Source organism: Myotis yumanensis, unplaced genomic scaffold (genome assembly GCF_028538775.1).
Source record: "Myotis yumanensis isolate MYYU_CA2020_CCGP unplaced genomic scaffold, mMyoYum1.0.hap1 SCAF_17, whole genome shotgun sequence".
Lineage (NCBI taxonomy): Eukaryota > Metazoa > Chordata > Mammalia > Chiroptera > Vespertilionidae > Myotis > Myotis yumanensis.
This window is the reverse complement of record NW_027223768.1, coordinates 24020373-24041535: the sequence shown is the minus strand read 5'-3', so window position 1 is coordinate 24041535 and position 21163 is coordinate 24020373. Positions and strand designations below refer to the sequence as shown.

At 48.5% G+C, this 21163-nt stretch overlaps 2 protein-coding genes across 3 annotated transcripts; both read left to right on the top strand.

Moving 5' to 3' along the window:
• Positions 1-1200: 1200 nt before the first annotated feature.
• On the top strand, positions 1201-7091 carry RGS16 (regulator of G protein signaling 16). Of its 2 annotated transcripts, none has more exons than XM_070397673.1 (5): positions 1201-1375; positions 2459-2569; positions 3344-3405; positions 3692-3858; positions 5195-7091. In XM_070397673.1, exons 1-5 carry the CDS (start codon positions 1332-1334, stop codon positions 5414-5416), a joined length of 606 nt encoding a protein of 201 aa, XP_070253774.1. In that variant the 5' UTR covers positions 1201-1331; the 3' UTR covers positions 5417-7091. The 2 variants fall into 2 exon arrangements, with proteins under 2 accessions (XP_070253774.1, XP_070253773.1); XM_070397672.1 differs by having other exon boundaries at positions 3341-3405.
• A 2178-nt stretch (positions 7092-9269) lies between these two features.
• RNASEL (ribonuclease L) lies at positions 9270-20068 on the top strand. Its single transcript, XM_070396500.1, has 7 exons — positions 9270-9321; positions 10496-12146; positions 13809-13894; positions 15017-15222; positions 15755-15893; positions 18189-18325; positions 19421-20068. The coding sequence occupies exons 2-7, from the start codon at positions 10670-10672 to the stop codon at positions 19599-19601; spliced, it is 2226 nt and encodes a 741-aa protein (XP_070252601.1). The 5' UTR covers positions 9270-9321; positions 10496-10669; the 3' UTR covers positions 19602-20068.
• Positions 20069-21163: the final 1095 nt, after the last annotated feature.

The following is a 21163-nucleotide window of genomic DNA, read 5'->3' as shown; positions in this document are numbered from 1 at the left end:
CCTCTGCCCCACCCAGCCTCCCTCACTCCCTCTGAGTTCTGAGAACTCTCTCCAGCAAGTCTCTGCCTCGGAGGAACTGAATTTCCTGTTTCCTGGGAAACGAAAACTAAGAATTAGCTTATTTACACCTCACACCCACCTTATGAAATACACATGTCACGTTCTCATCTTAGAGACGAGGGAAACGAGGCCTGGGAAGGTTGAGGCTTGCCCAAGGAAGGTCTTCCGTCGGTAAACGGTGGAGCCATGATTTGCAGCCAGGATCTGGCTCTAAACTCCACACTGGCAACCTCGCAAGCAACCTCTTCATGGCGACCCCAGAGGGAGCTGAGGGGCAAGGGGCGGAGGGGTTGTATCCCCTTTATGGGAAGGTGAGGAGAGAGGCAGGGGAAGCATTGATCACCTTTATCTCAGAGGCCAGGACACTGAATCAGCAGCTCTTATACCCAGGATCACTCATCAGTGACAGAGGTGGTGAGATTCCTTTTTTTTTTGAGGAGGAGGAGGAAGCAGTGGGAAAAGCATAGTAAATTCATTACTGTGCAGCTTGGAGTTATTTAACCTTAGTAAGGTGGCGAGTACATAGATGCTCCATCAGTCCTCACCTCCCTCCATCTGTCCGCTATTTCCAACTCTAGGATCTCAGGCAAGTCTCTTTAACTTTCTGACTCAGTTTCTTCATTTATAAAAAGGAGGTGATGATGAGATGTTGATAAAGGGCTTACTTAGCCCCGTGGCCATCCAGCTAGGAGCACAGTAAGTGGTAGTTACCAGTATAATCACGATGCTCTCTTGCCCGGGGTTGCATGTCAGGGCCCAACAGGCTCAGGCTGTGATCCACACCATGTGTGCCTCCCAGACCCGTCTCCCCACTGCGAGAATCCTCCACCTCTGCGTTGGTTTCCAGCTTTTACCAGAAACCAGCGGGTTTTTTCCCTCCTAACTGGGTGTGCGCGTCTCATCTTCCTGTGACTTCTGTGCCCGGAGGAAGGCCGCCCCGTGTGACCCCCCCACCCCCGTGTGAAGGTTGCACGCGGGTGGCGGAGTGCAGTCCTGGACCGGCGCCGCGGGGGTTCGGCTCCCGGCCCCCGCCCCGGCCTCGGCAGCGCTCAGTCCCGCTCTCGGATTGGTCGGCGGCGAGCAGTGCGCCCCGCCCCCTCCCCTCCGAGAGAATAAAAGCCTCCAGACCGCGGGCTCAGAACGTGCAGCCTGAAACACCCAACCTGAGCAAGCGAGTGTCAGCCGCAGCGGACCCTCTGCCTCTCGCGCTGCCGTGCCCACTGGAGCCCGCCGCCGATCTCCCCACGACGTGCTGCCCTGCGCCCGCAGCCATGTGCCGGACCCTGTCCGCCTTCCCCACCACCTGCCTGGAAAGGTAAGAGGGGCTTGTCCCGCCGCCCGGAGGAAGTGGGGCGCCGGCTTGGGGACCACGGCGGGCGGGATAATAGGATGCTGAGGACTGATGGGCGAGGCAGAGGTCACCTGGGTGCCGCTTGCTCAGCTGCTTCCCTTAGAACAGCGGTTCTCAACCTGTGGGTCGCGACCCTTTGGGGGGGTTGAACGACCCTTTCACAGGGGTCGCCTAAGACCATGGGAAAACACATGTATAATTACATATTGTTTTTGTGGCGAATCACTATGCTTTATGTTCAATTTGTAACAATGAAAATACATCCTGCATATCAGATATTTACATTACGATTCATAACAGTAGCAAAATTACAGTTATGAAGGAGCAACGAAAATAAATTTATGGTTGGGGGTCACCACAACATGAGGAACTGTCTTAAAGGGTCGCGGCGTTAGGAAGGTTGAGAACCACTGCCTTAGAATCTCAGAGAAGCAACGGAGCCAAGAGGAGAGAGGAGGGAAAACAGGGGCCGCTGCTTACTGTCCTTCTCTAGCCTCTGACAAAGGGCAGTCCTTCTCAGGTGACCTGCTGAAGACTACGTTGGCATCCCCAAGCCGGACTGACCATCTCCCTCAGTTTCTTAAGCACTTGGTTTTTATTGGCTAGCCCACACCTGGGGGCGTGGCCTCCTCTGGCCCTGGGAAGGCAGGGAGGTGGTTTTGGATCCGCAGGTGAGGGATGGGCCCACTTCCCAGGCGGCCACTCAGCTGCCCCAATCCTTGCTGGAGCTTGAAAAGATAAGATGATGAATTAGTTTCCACGCACTTCCAGAAATACTCAGCACAAACCCAGAGGGTGAGAGCAGTGTGACTTAACTGTCTGAGGTGCTGTAAGCTCAGACAGTTGTAAGACCTACGGAGGCCCGGCTCAAACATTCCTTCCATTGTTTGGGGGTTCTTGGTACTAAGGAGAGAAGCCAAGTTCCCAGGAACCCTTGAGGCTGGAATTCAGGGCGCGCCAGCCCGAGCTCTTAGGCCCCATAAACCTCTCTGCCCTGGCTGAGCACATGGAGAATCCTTATAGGTATGCTCCTGCTTTGTCTTCCAGAGCCAAAGAGTTCAAGACCCGGCTGGGGATCTTTCTTCACAAATCAGACCTCAGCTCCGATACTGGGAATGCTGGCAAGTCCGAGTGGAACAACAAACACAGCAAAGAACGGTGAGTCCTGCTGACCAGCCCAGGGCCCCTAGAGGAGACCGAGTCCGATTTAGGAAAGGAGTCATGAGAGGGAGAATCCAAGGAGAAACCAGGACATGCTGGGAGGGACCTGGGTGACCCCCTCCCTGGGCTTCCTGCTGGTCCGCTATGGCAACTTGGCTCCTGGGTGACTGGGGGGATGGCTCCAGGGTTCTAAGTCTGCCTACAGATGAGTGTACCCAGGACCCGAATGTCCAGTTACCATACTCTCCCACCTGGAGATGTCATTGCACGTGGAACCAGGGCTAGGACAGGGTCCAAGGCCCGCTTGAAGTTTTCAGTCGATGGCTCTGCTTCCACGAGTGTGCGCCTTACCTAAAAGCCCTTTCGTATTGAACATCAACTCTGCCAGGTGCTGTGCCAGGTTCTGGGTGACATACCCTTTATTCACAAGGCCCTATTTCCTTGGGGAAAAGTACAAAACAACACCCAAAGAGTCAGGGGAAAAGAAAGAATCTCGGACAGCAAGGAGACCGCCTTAGAAGATATTTACTGAGGGCCAAACGGGGCCTGGCTTTGGTTCCTGGTTACAGACTTGCCTTCTAGAAAATACTTCTGTTTCCCCTTCCCCCAACCAAGGGTTGGAGGAGTCGGTTCCAATAATCGCCGAGCAAGTCTTCGAGTGAATTAGGCAACTCCCATCAGAGTTCTGGCTAGGATTTGTGCTATGCATGAATTGGTTGGCCTTTTTCTTTAAGTTAAAATCTTGGCCTTTTTTTTTTTTTTTTTAAGCAGAAACTTCTCAGAAGATGTGCTGGGATGGAGAGAATCGTTTGACTTGCTGCTGAGCAGTAAAAGTGAGTAGGACCCTGTGGTGTCTGTCTGTGGACGGCACGTGTGCGCTCATGTGCTTGGGGAGCCAGCCTGAGAGATGCTGAAAGGGTGGGCAAGATAACAGTCGTAGTAATAATAATGATGATCCCCTAGTCTGCCAACCTCTGTTCAGAATACAAAGGCAGGTCCTTGTTCGAGAAAATTGCATCCTAAAAATAGAGCTGTTAACGGCAATGGCTGTCTTCGCTTCTTTTATTCCCTGCTGTTCCCTCAGTCTGACCGGTCTCTCCCTCTCTCCCTCCAACCCAGATGGCGTGGCTGCCTTCCATGCTTTCCTGAAGACGGAGTTCAGCCAGGAGAACCTGGAGTTCTGGCTGGCCTGTGAGGAGTTCAAGAAGATCCGGTCAGCTACCAAGCTGGCCTCCCGGGCGCACAGGATCTTTGAGGAGTTCATCTGCAGCGAAGCCCCGAAAGAGGTCAGAGCCCAGATATGTCCCAAGATCCTCCGGACCCTGCCTGCTCCTTCCCCACTGAGAACTGGGGGGCTTCGTGCCACCCTTGGGTGCCATTACCCTCAGACTCACTGACGGGGTTGAAGGGGTTGGCAGGTGCTTTGGCATCTGTCCATACCCACTCTTGCAGACTAAGCCATTTTTAGAAACCCCAAACACACAGCTGGGGAGCCAGGTCATTGTAGGGACCTTGTGTAACCTGCCTCGCTCCCCTGGCTGACCTGCCTCAGATGGGCAGCTCTGTGATCAGTGAACTTGCAACCTTCTCTCAGGCCTCCACCGCCTGTTGCCTGCATTTGATAAAGACCATGGGGCCACCTAGTGGAGAGATGAGAGTAATGCTTTGCTTTTAGTGCCACGGTTTCTATTTTATTTTCTGAGCACTTTTGTCTAGTCTACGTTATTCTGTAAAGGTGTATTGAGAATCAGTTCCATGCCAGGTCCTGTTATAGTCATTGGGAAGAGAGCAGTGAACAAACAGAGCCTCTATCCTAGTGGGAGAAGGTGCCAGCAACCAATCAAACAAATAAACATTTGCCAGGGGGTGCTCTAATCCTCTGATAACAGAACGCAGGTACAGGAGGGAGCACGGGGGGGGGGACGGAGGTGAGGTCTTCCCATTTTATAGAGGGAAGTGAGAGGTGAGCTATCAGATAAGGTGACACATGAACAGAGGCATGAGAGTTATGGGAGGACAGAACACCTAACAGGAAAAGGAAAGTGCAAAGGCCAGAGAGTGTTGTCATCATCACAAACCAGCACCTTGGCCTGTGTGGAGCAGGGAGAGTGGAGGAGAGAATAGCAGATGAGGTCACACAGGTGGCAGGTGGCCAGGGGTGGGTCCAGGTAGCTGTGGCCCAGCATGCACTTTGGCTTTTCCTCTGAGTGACGTGGGAAGACGAGAGTTGCCACTAGACTGACTTGGGGTTTGAAAGGTTCAGTCTGGCTGCCGAAAGGAGAATAGACTCAGGGGTGGGGGGCGGGGGGGGGGGGTAGAAGGCGGGAGGGGAGAGAAGGGAGGGGTGGGGGAGGACACGCTAGCAGGGGTTGCATCTGTGGACAGTCTTAACACATGCTTGAGGATTCTGAGAGATTGGAGAGCAAACACTGGATCAGATGTGGGGACAGGCCCAGAGTTGAAAGCCACTTAATAATGGACTCTGGAGACCCGGGTTCCTGGTTCAGAATCCAGGGCTCCTTCCACTGCCCCAGCTGCCAGTCCTCCCTCCCTCTGCCTGCTGGACCCTTCACCGTGCCCCGCAACCCCCACTCAGCCGTGCGCTTGCACTCCTTCCCACAGGTGAACATAGACCACGAGACCAGGGAGCTGACCAGGACCAACCTGCAGGCTGCCACGGCCACGTGCTTCGATGTGGCTCAGGGGAAGACGCGCACCCTGATGGAGAAGGACTCCTATCCGCGCTTCCTGAAGTCACCCGCTTACCAGGACCTGGCTGCCCAGGCCTCGGCCACCAACCCCTCTCCGTCCAGCGGCAGCTCAGCCGAGCCCTCACACACCTGAGCCTCCTGGCAGCGAGGAGCCAGCCGGGAAGAGAGGTTGAGTCACCCAGCCCTGAGGCAGCTGCCCCTGTGTGGGAGGCAGGTTCTGCAAAGCAAACAAGAGGACAGTGAAGGACAAAGCTGTGTGGTTTTTGTTTTTGGAAGCAACAGCCTCTCCTCCAGAAACGGTGGGACTGAACTTCATGCATGAGAGTGTCGTCCCCACTCCCAGGACTTGCGGATGAGGGCTGAAGGTCACGGCGGTGTGGTGCTCTCTGGGGAAAAGAATGGTGGTGCAGGAGGTATCACGGGCTCTTGTCATTCTCAACGGGGCAGGAAAGAGTCCAGGATGGTTTGGGAAATGTAAATAAAGGGAAACTCAAAAATGGGAGGGAAGATAGCCAGGTCAGCTGTTTTGCCTGTGGCACAGCGGACCGGTCACAGCCTGTGTGCCTCATTCCCAGGCTGTCCTGGGCACAGGAGGGAGCCCTGGATGCGGACCCTTCCCGTTCCATCCGCCCCACCTGCCTCGGCCGCCCAAGGGCCCTTCAGCTTGTACTTCTTAACACTCCCGTGTCCAGCCTCACAGTCTTTTCAAGGCCAGGGGACCAGCGTGACGCTGGCCCCAAGGGAGATTTTTATACCTCAAACACTGGCCTCTGGGCCCACTTCCAAGTCAGCGGAGAGCCCCCAAGAGAAGCCATCTTGCTCATGGGAAATGAACCTTGGTGTTCTCGGTGACCTTGCAGGTGGTCCCTGACCTTGTGTTTGCAGCAGGGTGCACACGTGAGCAGGGCCTCTTGCTGGGATACGCCCCCTCAGCTCGGTTCCACCCTTGAACCCAAGCCCTCGAGGAGAAAGGGGTGGCCCCTCTCGGGGAGTGGCTAGTTGGCTCTCAAGCCCAGCTGTGTGCAGGGAGGGAGAAAAGGACCCTAAGATAGAAATCTCTTGACAGTTCCTGAAAGTTCTGTTTAAGTCAAGCCAATATTTTTGTGTGAGGATGAGAACAGGGGAAAAGAGGCACCCAGGCTGGAAGGGGGGGAGCCTCTGTCTCCTTCCCGTGGGTGCGAGGGGCACTTACCGCAATGTTGAGGGACCACGATGACCCTTGGACAGATCCCAGGAGCTGGGAGTGGAGTTACAGAGAGAGGCTGTGTGGAAGAGCAGGACTGGGAAAATCAGAACCTGCCTGTCACCTCAGGGCATCGCTGAACAAACCTGCTGAGGTGGGGCCTGTGCAGGAGGCCAGGCTGGGGAGGTGATGGACCAGGCGGCCGCCCCCTGTGCCTGGGAAATCAGCCCTGTTCTCGCTGCACTGTGAGCTCCTCCAGGAGACAATTATTTAAGTTATAACGTCTTGTTGGTTCTGTGACGACTGCCAGAGCATGTTATTTTTGTTACTGTCTGTGTGTGTGATTGCTATTGTTATTTATTATTGTGACTATATTATTGTGACCAGAGTCTGCCTCGACCCGAGAATCTCAGCAGGACCTGGCAGCCTGTGTCCCTCCTGCCACCAGGCTCTACCTCGGGACGTGCTGGGAACCTCTTGGCGCCGGTCAGGGACTCCTCACTATTGAAATATTTATTTATTGTTGACAACTGGAGCTGGTTTCCGAGATACAGATGATGTACTCAATCCCTGTATTTCCTGTTGCAGCATGTTATATTCTTGTAAAATAAAAATAAAACCCCAACGTGAGATCCTGTCTCCATGGGCTGTGTGTGTGGTCAGGGGACGTGGGGCGAGAGAGTCCTGTGGAGGAACTGGCCTCTGCCAGTCCCACAAGGACAGAGGGATGAGCTTCCCTGTCACAGGTGATGAAAGACCAATGTTTGGCTGGGAACTGGTGGAAGAGAAGAGAGGGCGACAGGGACTAAGGGTGGAGCCCATCCATCATGGTGGACCCAACTTGTGTTGGGCTGTTAGGTCATGTCGGTGGGACTCAGCTCAGCCTGCTGTCATTTCAGAGCCCATACGACCTTGTCCTCTGAATAGAGACAGCACAGCCGTGACCAGTTCTGCCTGTACCAGCACAAGGGCTGCTCCCCTTGGTCCAGTAGCTAGACATTATCAGGTGATAGTCATTTTTACTTTTGCCCATTTCCTGCTTCATGAGTATTTTATAAGTTCATACACCTTCAAAGTCGTATTCTGGAGTCATTTCACTGACGTCTCTGTGATGAGCTAGGGCAGTGGTCGGCAAACTCATTAGTCAACCGAGCCAAATATCAACAGTACAACGATTGAAGTTTCTTTTGAGAGCCAATTTTTTTAAACGTAAACTACATAGGTACGTACATTGTTATTAACTTAATTAGGGTACTCCTAAGCTGGCCTTTGCTAAAAACATCCTCAATCTGATTGAGGTACGTTCGCTGAGGTCGACCCCTTCCAACTCTCCCATCCACACTCGTCTTGTATACTTGTTTCATCTATCTCCTTTTGTTCATCCTCTCTATATGTCCAAACCATCTCAACATACCTTTCTCAATCCTCGACATCTTCTTTCACTCCATAATGTTCCCTGTATGTGCGTGCCCACACGTGATATTTTGTGGAAGAGCCATACTCAAGGGGCCAAAGAGCCACATGTGGCTCGCGAGCCGCGGTTTCCCGACCACTGAGCTAGGGGAAGCCACTCTGTATGTGCGACTGCTCCACTCCAGGGCTGAGGGAATAATGGGTGAGTGGGGCTTGAGGACTTTGGGGGGAGGTTTACAGGGATCCAAATCTGTTCTCCTTTCTCACCCTATGGATCTCTAATTCTTTCTCTCATTACCACTATTTAAAAAAAAAAATTCTTCCCTATGTTGAATTATCTGTTTCTATACGGGTCTGGACCTTATGTTGACTTTTATTGTTCCCCTGCTGTTAGCCTGAGTAAAGTGACCAAACTTCAGGTACATTGGGTAGAAAACCCCAGGAACCACACGCTAAGCCCAGATCTAAGAGGCGATGGATTCTGTGGGTGATGCCTGAGGGATTCTGAGTGTAAGAGCCTGGGAAAGGAAGAAGGGAACAAACATTGTGGGGGATCCCTGGTCTCATTTAGTCCTCACAGCAGCTCCGTGAGGTTAAGTAGGATTACCCATCACACAGATGAGGAAATGAAATCTCCAGAGGGAGGAAACGTGCCCGGGCGGCTGGCCTGAGTGAGAGTAGAATTTGCAATAATATGGGTGCCCAGATGGGTGAGGGAGCTTGGACTCTGGGCTTACATTAGCTTCTCTAAGTCCCAGTTCCATCATCAGCAGGACGGTTAGGGAGTAACTGGGACAGTAGAGCAATGAGTGGCAGGCCCCCAAGTCAGTGTTCAATAAATGTTTATTTTCCACTCATTTCCCTTGAGAAGACAGGGGATTTGGAGTAAGGTGGTGAGGATCAAGCTGGAGGCTGTGACCTGAAAGGCTGAGAGGTGAGCAGCATGACCTTGGACATCAAATTGGTCACTGGCCGTCAGAGAAGAGCCACCACTTTTCTCTAGAGCAGCCGTTCTCAACCTGTGGGTCGTGACCCCTTTGGAGGTCGAACGACCCTTTCACAGGGGTCGCCTAAGACCATCGGAAAACACATATAATTACATATTGTTTTTGTGATGAATCACTATGCTTTAATTATGTTCAATTTGTAACAATGAAATTGGGGGTCACCACAACATGAGGAACTGTATTAAAGGGTCTCGGCATTAGGAAGGTTGAGAACCACTGCTCTAGAGGGTATAAAAGCTCTGGCTGCACAGGCTACGCCTTCCAGAGGGAGTGCCTGTGTGCCAGATTACCCTCCCTTCGCTCCCTGCTCACTCCTTTCTTGGCTCCGCCCCCCCTGGCTCAGTGACTGTGACCAGAGGAATTTTTTCTGCTGGCTACAGTATTTAAGATTAGGTGCTGACAGGGAGTAACAGAGGCGGCGGCGGAGTTTAGAAGGTAAGATGAGCAGAAGGGGGAGAGCTGGAAAAGACTGAGAAGTTCTTTTCTTTGAAGGATTCCCTGGGCTTTGGGGATTTGGAGGTGAAAGGGGTGTGGGACTTTGGGAGAGAAAGGAGAGGCAGCAAGAGGCACCCCAGGGCCCTTGAGTCCTGAGCCTTCCTGAGAATGCCAAGGTTCTGCCACAATCCACACATTATTTACTCAAGTCGGCTGTGTTTACCAGGCACCTCCGGTCAAATGGGGAAAATGAAACTGAAAGCAGGAAGTGCCCTCACCCTGCTTTTGTTGGGATGATCTATCCTCCACTCGGATATTTCACTCAGGGTTTCTTTCCTTCGCTGCTCCTTTCCTGAGACTGGCCCCTCTCAGCTGTAACAGACACACTTGGATCAATGGTTTCATTGCTGGATGTTGTGCTCAGGCAGCACCGTTGATTTGGACCTCAGAAGGTGGAGACTTGGAGACAGTGCTGAGATCGCTGAAAAACGGCAGCTGTGTGAATTTGGGAGCAGATGCAGTAAATGTCCAGATAACACTTCGGTGCAATCTGATGCTTAAATTGGATGTCACTTGCTCTGAACTGATTGAGGGCAGTTGGACTAAACTGACACTCCCAGGTCCGATTTGTGTAGTATGTTTGTGCAGATGGGTGGGGAGAATAGGATGCGTTGACATGTTCTAAAATATTGCCATTGTCTGTTTCTGGGTAATGGGATTATAGAGTAATAGTTTTCATTATTTGACTTTATATATGTATATTTATAATATTATGTAATACAACATCCTATATAATAAAAGGGTAATAGGCAAATTGTCCCCTGGACAGGGAGTTCAACCAGAGTTCAACCAGTGGGCAGGGCTGGCCCACCAACTGCCTGTGGGGGCCCCCCCACCCCTGTCAGCCCTGCCCCTAATTGCACCCCCCCTTGTGGGGGCGGAGCTGGCTGGCCAATCTCCCATGTCCCCTCCCCCTGGCTGGCCAGGCCTGAACCACCCCGATGGGGGCAGGGCGGCCAGACCCCACCCATGCACGAATCCGTGCCCTGGGCCTCTAGTTCTATAATAAATAAGTAGGTGTATTTTGAAAATGTTGCTAGTAAAATTCATTTTTTTTCTAATTCAAATGTTTTCTGACTATTATAAAATTACAAAATACCTCTTTTGTCTCCAGGTGTAATGTCAGAAGACTCCCAGGGTATTGTCCTTCCTCATACTGCTGATCTGTAGTCAGATAATCCTGATTTATCATTACAGGAGTTTCTAGAGCTCTATGTTTCTTTGATCAAGTCCCAAGGAGATAAGTTTTCATTTTCTCAAAGGCAAAAAGTTGTAGCCAGTGGTATTTATGATCATGGAGACCAAGAGCCATAACAACCCCCAGGACAGACCCACACACTCTGGCAATGGGGGGACTTCCGGGGACAACAATCATTTGTTGATAAAAGCTGTTAAACAAGAAGACATGGAGCTGGTCAAGCAATTGCTGGAAGGAGGGGCTGATGTCAATTTCCAGGAAGAGGAATGGGGCTGGTCCCCTCTGCATAACGCAGTGCAAATGGACAATGAGGACATTGTGGAACTGCTGCTTCGCTATGGTGCTAACCCTTGTCTGAGGAAGAGGAATGGGGCTACCCCCTTCATTGTCGCTGGGATTGTGGGAAATGTGAGGCTGCTCAAACTTTTCCTCTCAAAAGGTGCAGATATCAATGAGCGGGATCTTCACGGCTTTACGGCTTTCATGGAAGCCGCTGTGTATGGTAAGGTCGAAGCCTTAAGATTCCTGTATGAGAACGGAGCAGAAGTAAATTTGGGTCGAAAGACAATGGAGGACCAAGAGAGGCTTAAGAAAGGAGGGGCCACCGCTCTCATGGATGCTGCTAAGTACGGACGGGTAGATGTCTTGAGGATCCTTCTTGAAGAGATGGAGGCAGATGTCAGAGCTCGTGACAACATGGGCAGAAATGCTCTGATCCATGCTCTTGCGAGGTCTGATGACAGTAATGTGGTGGCCATCACTCGCCTTCTGTTGCACCATGGGGCCGATGTCAATGTGAGCGGAGAAGGAGGGAAGACGCCCCTGATCCTGGCAGTGGAAAAGAAGCACTTGACTTTGGTACAGATGTTTCTGGAACAAAAACATATCGAGATTGATGACACAGACAGGGAGGGCAAAACAGCACTGCTGTGGGCTGTCGAACTCAATCTGACAGAAATTGCCCAGCTGCTGTGTGGCAAAGGAGCCAGCACGGATTGTGGGAACCTTGTTATGTTAGCGAGGCGCCATTACAACAACTCCCTTGTAAAGCTTCTTCTCCATCATGGAGCCAGAGAAGATTATCACCCTCCAGCTGGAGACTGGGAGCCTCAGAGCTCACATTGGGGGCAGGCCCTGAAACATCTCCACAGGATATACCGCCCTATGATCGGCAGACTCAAGATCTTTAGGGATGAAGAATATAAAATCGCTGACAGTTCAGAAGGAGGCATCTACCTGGGGTTCTATGAGGAGCACGAGGTAGCTGTGAAGCGATTCTCTGAAGACAGCAGTCGTGGACAAAGGGAAATCTCCTGTCTACAGAGCATCCGAGGGAAGAGTAACTTGGTGACAATCTACGGGCATGAGATCCACAAGGGCTGTCTGTATGTGTGCACCTCCCTCTGCGAGCAGACACTAGAGGGGCATTTGGCCGAGCGCAGAGGGGAGGCTGTGGAAAATGATGAGTTTGGCCGAAACATCCTCTTATCTATATTTAAGGCCGTGGAGTGTATCCTGTCATGTGGATACACTCACCAGGATCTACAGCCACAAAACATCTTAATAGGTGAGTCCCTGGTGGTGTCTTAGAAATTGTGGGGTCCTTTTTGACAAAAGGAAAGCATTTTCATTGCAGATGGGAAAGGACTGGAGTCAATGTGGATTATTCAGTTTGAGGGTCAGTGCAACAAAGTCATAATTACAGCGCAGTCTCTCCTGCTCCCAGTTGTAACCCTTCCTCCGCATGGAGGTCATGGCTGCTAATGGAATACCAGCTAACCTCATATTGCCTTTGGCAAATACAAATATGAAGGTATATCTTAGATGGAGCCAGCTCCAGAAATTTGGATTCCCAGAATAGTCTTCAAGTCAGAGAATCCTGAAGGTGTATTCCTTCAGACAAGGTGGCAGTTACTGTGAAACTTAATGGCAAAACAGGTCAAAATTGGGGATGCCAGGACAAGATGCAATACCATGAAACAGATTCCAAGCAAGCACTCAAGTGGCTTAAACACATGAAGGAAATTTATGAGAAAAGTTCTCATAACTGAAAACCATCTGAGGTTTATAATCTGCCCCCATCTACCCCTTCAACCTCATCACAAGCCACTTTCTGACTTAATTCCTTCTCTCTGGGCCTTCTTTCTGTCACGGTGGAATTCTCCAGGTTCCTTTCTGTCTCAGGAATTCCTGTCTGGAGTTCTCTCTTCCTTCTCTTCTCCACTCTGCTCACCTACCCAGACTCTACTCACAAAGACGACTCCTCCCCACCCCAGCCATGTAGCTTTTTTAGGAAGACACTTCCAGAGCATCCTGCCCTTTTGGCTAGCATTTTCAAAACTGCAATTAATTTCATGTGTATCTGTAATTATTTGTCTCCTCAGCCTGAGACTCTATACTCCCTAGGCCGAGACTGTGTTCCCCCTTTCACGGGCCTTTTCCCTTCACCAAACACTTGTTGAATAATTTGATGGATTTCCACACAGGATGTCTAACTTTACAATAAAAGGGGCTCCAGAAGCACACAACTGCTCTGGCCATCATCTATATGGGGTTGCCCGGCCTTCCTTCTCAGACTCCTTGAAGCAAAAAGCAGGAGCCACCTCTTCGATGACCAATCACTGACTTGCCCTCCTGTCATCTTGTTCCTGACCATTCTCATCCCTGCATCCCTCTGTCTGAGGACTCAGTGGCTTCCTTCAAGGAAGAAAGATTCTGAAGAGGGCAAGGAGGCAGTGACTCATCACAAGCACAGGGTGGATCCATGGTAACTGATGACAGTGTCATTGTGGGCTGTGGCTAGCGGGCTAGATTTGTTATGCTATGTTATAGAGTAGTATGCTAAAGTGGCCTTGGGTTTGGAGCCTTGTGGGCTAGTTGTCGTTTAGCCATAGGATGTAACCTTAACTCTGCCAACAGCTCCTTTACAAATCTCTGCTCTTTACCCCCAGGAATTGCATGAATGGGGTGCTGGTTAAAGGTCTCTTCATCCTTCCCCACCCCCTGGCTTGGGAAAAATAAAATATAAGACTTGCTATTGGCAGATGCGTCATAGGTCAAATGACACAGGGCACATGAGTGTTTTGAGGAACAAACATAATAAGTTTTATTATGGCCTTCTTTAGAGATGATGGATTGCCTACTGGGTTACATATTTACTTAAATGAATTACTCACAGCATGGAGAATGAGGATTTTCAATGCACCACTCTCTACAAACTATTCCTTAGATTCCAAGAATGCTGTTCGTGTGGCAGATTTTGATAAAAGCATCAAGTGGGCTGGAGAGCCGGAGCAAGTCAAGAGCGATCTAGAGGTAATTTCTGTAGTTGGCTAACTTTTCCACCTCTCTGCTTCCTTATTCATTCATTACCTTATTTTCTATGGCCAATTAGAGGACATCCCTATTTTAACCAGGAAGGAAAGAACTTTCAAGGAATTCCCCCCGTGCTCACTGCTGTCACTCCCTTGCAGACAATGGCATTTCCCTAGGCTGGTGTGGATTGGTTGTCACTGTGGCTTCTTTCTGTGTCTTTTTGGATCTCTTTCTTTCTCAAATTACTTCCAGCAAGTATCTCCAAAACAGCTCCAGAATTCCAGTAGTAAATAAGATTTCTTTTCCCACTCCATTCAAACTCCAAAGAGGGCCAGATTCTAAGGCCCTTGAAAACACCTGGGTGGGATTCCCCAGCTCGAAAGAGACTAAGTTTGGTTAAAAAGGTGAAGATCCTGGAATATCTGGTTCTCTGAGACAGAGCCTGGCCTCTGAAGACCAAAGTTCCCCATTGATTCCAATTGGGTCAGGGCAGACCTCTCCTGGAGAGTCTCCAGGGTGTTGAACTTTCACCCCAATGGACCAGGGCTCTTCATCCCTGGGTCTGGCCTTGGTGGTTCAGTGGCTCCAGATTTCAGCTCCTTCCCTGATTGGTGTCTTGCCTGATGCAGGCATTCCGATGTTGGCCTCCTTCTTGACCTTTCCTCCCTGTTCTGGCCTAACCCCTGGGCCCATCACTATATCCGGCTGGACCTGGCCTGGCTCCTTTACCTGCTGACTGACATAGCCCCAACCCAAAGTCCCAGTTCCCAGCTCCTGGCATCCCCCTGGTTTAAAACCTTCTCTCTTCCTCATGTTTATCTAACTTTTACCCATACTTCGATGTCCAGCTCAAATTCCTCTTTCTCCAGGTAGTCTGTCTTGGCAACTCTAGCCCAGGATTCTCTTTTTCTCCTTATAGACCTGAACTGTGTGGCCTACATACTGCCTGGAAGAGTTCTCTATGCACCAACCTGTGTCTTCTCTCCCTAACCAGCCTGTGGACTCCTTGAGATATTCCTCCCATTTTCCATTTGCCCCTAGCCTGTACCACACGCTCCAAAGTTACCCAAATAGAGTGATCGTGCGTAAGCAGCTTTGGCTTGATTGCTGGTTCTGGTGCAGGCCCTTGGACGGCTGGTCCTATATGTGGTAAGGAAGGGAGACATCCCTTTTGAGACACTGAAGACTCAAAGCAACGAGGAAGTGATTACATTGTCTCCAAATGAAGAAATTCAGGACCTCCTTCAGCAGCTGTTCTGGCCTGGGGGAAATGTGGAGAACCTTCTGAGTGACCTGCTGGGTCATCCTTTCTTCTGGAGTTGGGAGAGGTAAGTAAAACTTACGTGTATGTCACAGGCCCCTGCATGGAGACAGTGAGTGCTGTAGTCAGGGTTCTCTAGAGAAACAGAACCAATAGGAAAGACATATAACACCGGAGAGGACAATCTGCTTTACTGAGCCCACTGATGTAAACGCCAATCTCATCTGGAAACACCCTCACAAACACAGCCAGAAAACTCTTCAGTCTGGGCACCCTGTGATCAGTCAAGTTAACATGTAAAATTAATCATCACCGTGAGGTGGTGTGGGTGGGAGTCCGGCTGAGAATCAGCAGATCCACCTGGGCATTTCCTGGCTGTGTGTCCTTGGAGTGGTGACTTAACCTCTCTGGGTTCTGTTTCTCTCTTCTGAAGAATAGGGAGAGAGAGAGAGAAACAGAGAGATGCCTGTCTCTCCCATCATGCAGAATTTTTAAAGACATAGTTTTATTACTTCTATTAAAAACCAAAATCTAACAGTTTCGTCTTTCTTGAAAGAGTGGGAAGGATGGAATGACCATGATAATTCTGTCATCCTCAGCCGCTATAGGACCCTTAGGGATGTGGGAAATGAATCCGACATCAAAACGAAAAGACAAAGCCAAGAACTCAGTATCCTCCAACTACTGCGACCTGGACCATCTGAACCTTCCAGAAGTTTTGATAAGTGGACCTCTGAGGTATGAACAATTCCTACAGTTTGGAGGTTATTTAAGGAATAAGAAGCTGTGTAATGTTTTATCATAGTTTTTCTTTTTTATATACTGTTGGCCTGGCCCAACCAAGAAGTGAAAGAAAGGATTTCCCTTTTCTTCCTCCCCATCCTAGTCCCCTCTATCTTTTGGGTCTCTGGCCATCCCCGCCCCCACCTTGTAGAGGCCAAGCCCTCCTGACAGACTCCCATCTAGACTCATCTTTAGGATAGTCTTGTCCCAGCCATGAGCCTTTGCCTTTTCTGTGGCTCTTTCCCTCAAGACTTATTTTCTGAGAAGGGCCTGGCTAATGATCCTATTGCCATGGTAACAAGAGCAGCTGACTAGATAGGGCTTAATCCAGAGGAAGTGCTCCACCATGAGGCCTTTCAGTCCAGGGCCTCTGCTGCCTGTGAACAGTCCAGCTCTGAGGATCCACACAACACACCTACATTCTGCCTGAGAAAGCAGACTATGAAGAGGAGATGATCTTTCAAATTCCTCCTCTTCAAGAAAAGGTCCACCTAACTTGAACTAAATATAGTGGAACATCAAAATAAATCACCATCTTGATCTAGTCAGTACTATCAGAACTTTCATTATTATTAACTAGCACACATCCAACAAGTACTAGGTATGTGCTAGGCCCATGTGAGGTCATGAGTATACAAAGGAGAGTATGGCCTGGCCAAGGTAGGGCCGAGAGACTCCCAGAAACAATGGCTGTATGATACATGCTAGGCACCCAGAGACAGGTACAAAGCACTATGAGAGAATCCAGAATCCGGAGGTCTTTGACGGAGACCAGCAGCTTCCCTATCTTAGGTCAATCTAGGACTCTGCTTCTCCCACACCTCTTTGTTTCTGGGTCTCATTTCGCTTTCCTTCCCTCACTTGACTCTAGATTACACATCACACTCATAAATGTCAGCTTATTGTTCATTTTTCCTGCTATCCTATAAGCTCCATGAGGGCAGAGACCATCCATTATCTTGTCTGTTATTCTATTCCTGGCATGAAGTGGGTGTGCCATGACTCTTTGCCAAATGAATATCTATAAAACTTCAGCTGAGACTTAAACTTGTAGAAACAGAGAAGTGAGGAACCAGAGCAGATGATAGTTATAGCTAAGGACTATGTCGTGCTGACTACATGGCAGCTACAGTTGAGGACTTCTGTGAGTCACCACAGTTAATCCTTATAACAACCTCTGAGGCAAATATCTCCATTTTGCAGGTGAGCAAACTGAGGCAGACAATTTTTCCAAAGGCACATAGCCAGTAAGGGGTACAGCGGGATTTGAAACTGGGCAGTTTGGCTACGGAACCTGTGCACTAAAGCCACTCACTGCATAACACTCTGATGCCATCAGGCCACCCAGCCATTTAGTTGTTGAGGAAATTGAGGCTCCCATAATACCCAGGACTGGAAAGGCAGAGATTGGCAGAGTTGGGAAGAGAACCCTATTATTTTGTTCCCTAATTCATTAGTTATTTCCCCTAAACTGCATTGACTTATATTTAATTTTGATGAACTTCAGGCCTTATCTTTTAATTTCCATTTTAGACTTTTTTTTTCCCTGTTGATTTTGGTGGCTTGCCCATGTTCATGGTCGTACAATCAGTTTTTGGCAGCTCAGGTCCACAGCCACGTTTCCCGGTGTATATTCCTGCCTTCCGTCCCCACCCCGCCACATACACGTGGCTCAGCATTTCCCACGTGTGCTTCCACCCATAGCACATGTGGGCCGTCTCAACAGGTCTTCTCTAGCCGTGGCCCAGGCACCACTCACTCTTCCTAAGGGACCTATGGCCTCATGGTTGTTGCGTCTTGTTCCCTTATTCCAAACTCTTTCTAAATATGAAGCCATCTACAAGGGTGCCAGCACAAAGAGGGAGGCATTACTATGACCGAAGTTGCCCTGGGACACCTCGAGGCAAGGAGAAATATGTAACCCCTTTGGAAATATAATTCAAAAGAAAAAAACAAACAAACAAAACAACCATGATCATATTGGAAGGGTGGCCACAAGGATAAAAGTATGGTATAGTATAATGAGCACATCTCCTAGCACAGTGGCCAAAGATTTTCTGAACCATGTGTTAATATATTTAATTTCTTTTGGAAACAGACAAATTTAGTTACCAAATCCCATATCCAAACACAACTATTGTTACCACTGCTTTTTTAATAGTAGGAATTTTGACACATATTCAAATTTGTATGTCACCAGGATTTATTTTGCATTGCTACCACATTTTTGTGAAATGTTTTGTTGTTTAGATTGACGAACGCATTATGGAAGACATGCAAAAGTTTTATAGAAACAAACCCCATTTAAAATATCAGGACACTGTGGGTGATTTGCTAAAGTTCATCCGGAATTTGGGGGAACACATTAATGAAGAAAAGAATAGAGAGTAAGTATTGTTTTCATTCCTGTAAGTCATATTTGAAATGAGAAGATCTAAAAATTCCAGTTCTGAATTTATACCTGCTATTTGATGGGAAGAGCACAGTTAAATTTGATGAAAGGAAAGTAACTCCTCCCCTGTGTTGGGAAAAGGGCCACTACATGGGTCTTACAATGAATGATGGACATGACCAGTAGGCTCCCATCTTTCTTCTATTTTTTGTAAAAAAATATTTTTATTGATTATCAGAGAAGAAGGGAGAGGGAGAGATAGAAACATCAATGATGAGAGAGAATCATTGATTGACTGCCTCCTGCACGCTCCCTACTGGAGATTGAGCCTGCAACCCAGGCATGTGCCCCTGACCGGTATTGAACTCTGCACCCTTCAGTCCACAGGCCAACATTCTATCCACTGAGTCAAACCGGTTAGGGCTCATCTTCCTTAACTTCTGCTGGGTCCCACTGAACACCAGGCTAGTGACTCCCTTGTGGAACCACAGTGAACTGGGCAGCTGGGTAAAGTGAATGTAACATTTAAAAAATCTAGGAAGTAGCCCCATGTTAGTTAAGTCAGCGTTTACTGTCAAAAATGTTAGCTGCAAACTCATTAAAAAACAACAACCAACAACAACTTTCCGCTTCTAGGGCTCTTCTGGATTTTGGAAATGTAGATAAAAAATTGTGGAATTGTATTATGTCCATTTCATGGATGATAAAACTGAGGTTCACAGACATCACATTGCCAAAGTTCACAGATAGTTGAAGAATCAGGCGATGACTCTTGCTCTGTCAGATTCCCAAGTCCTTATTCTCTCTTCTATAGAAACTAGAGGCTCGATGCACGAAATTTGTGCAAGGGGCTTGGGCCCCCACCACCTCAGCGGCTGCCTCTGCCCCAGCCTCCACCCACCCCAGTAGCTGTCTCAGCCCTCACAGCCCCGGCTTCGTCTGGAAGGTCCTCTAGAAGGATGTCTGGTCTAATTAGCATATTACGCTTTTATTATTATAGATCATGGGAGCACAGTGATCTCCAGGCCATGTGCTATAAAGGGGGAAGCATTGGGAGCATGCCTGCCAAAATATTTACATTTCATTTCAGGATGAAGTTGAAAATTCAAGACCCTTCCCGGTATTTTCAGGAGAAATTCCCCGATCTGATCATCTACGTCTATAAGAGACTACAGAACACAGAATATGCAAAGCATTTCCCCCAGATTCACAATGCACACAGGCCCCAGTGTGATGAGGGCAATGGTGGCCAGCAGGCTAGCCGGCCTTGAGTGCTGACTGAGCCTTCTGAGGTCCTTATTTAGCTGTGTGATCCAGGGCAAATCACAACTCTCTGGGCCTCTTAACCAACCTGGTTGCTTGTGAGGGATAAGCTGGATGGATAATGTCAGTTCCTGGTAATGTGTCAGGCAGTCCCTACATGTTTATATATATAAAAAAGTATATTCTCAAATTACCCTGGTGCTTTTTGGGGGGGTAAAGATTAGAAGCAAGAGCCAGAGGGCATCCTGCTGAAATTCCTCTTGTCTATTGCACGGAAGGAGTGAGTACCTAGACCTCTAGTACTGTATGCTTTACATCAACTATCTCGTGTAATTATCCCAAAGATCTTGTTTGCAGCATGGGTTAAAATCCCCATTTGAGAACTGATGAACTTGAGACTCAAAGAGTTTGAACTACTTGTCCCAGATCATACAACTTGTACAGAGCACTGAATAAATGGATTTGGTGTTGTTGCCTCTCACTTAAGCATCTTAGAACTTAATTACTAGTCCAGGGATCATTCGGATGAGACCTAAAAGAAATATATCAAAGGGGCTCCAGGTGGCTTGCCCATTCATTCATTCACTCACTCATTCATTCAGCACAGTATAAGTCAAGGCACTGATATTTTTTAAACTTTCATTCCTTCTAGAACCACCTGCACTGGTTCTATGACCTTAAGGTTTTTATGACCCGAAGGCAGTAGCACTAACCCACGGCCATTTTGCCTCTCTGGGGCCATTTGGTAGTGTCTGGAAAAGTTTTTGTTGTCAAAGCTGGGGGACAGGAAGTGTTACTGGCACCTAGTAGACAGAGGTCAGGGATACTGCCAAACATCCTACAAAGCACAGGAGAGCCCCCCCCCCCCAAAAGAATTATCCAGCCTAAAATATCAGTGGAACTGAGGCTGAGAAACTCGGCCTTAAGGGGCTAGGATACTTTCAAACTGGCTCAGGTTTTTAAAGATGCATATTCATGACATAATTATTGGGAGTTATATATATGTATGCTATTAATGATACTAAATGGAAAATTAGAAAAATAACAAATTAAATCCAAAGCAAGCAGAAAAATATAAATAATAAGAATCAGAGCAGAAATCAATGAAATTGAAAACAGAAAGTCAATAGGGAAAATCAATGAAACCAAAAACTGGTTCTTTGAAAAGATCCATAATATCAGTAAGCCTCTAGCCAAACTACTAAGAAAAACAGAGAGAGCGCACAAGTTATTAATACCAGAAATGAAAGAGGGGACATCAGAACAGATCCCATGGACATTAAAAGGATAATAAAGGAATACAATGGACAGCTCTATGCCACAAATTAGATAACCCAGATGAAATGGACCAATTTCTTGAAAGACACAATTTTCCAGTATTCACATAAGAGAAAACAATCTAAATAGGCCAAATCTGCTAAAGAAATTCAATCAATAAGTAACAACTCTACAAAGCAGAAAATCATCAGGCCCAGATGGGTCACCTGCTGAATTCAACAAAAACATTTAAGGAATGTAGTTTTCTTTTCTTACAATGTCTGTCTGGGTTTGGTGTTTGGGTAATGCTAGA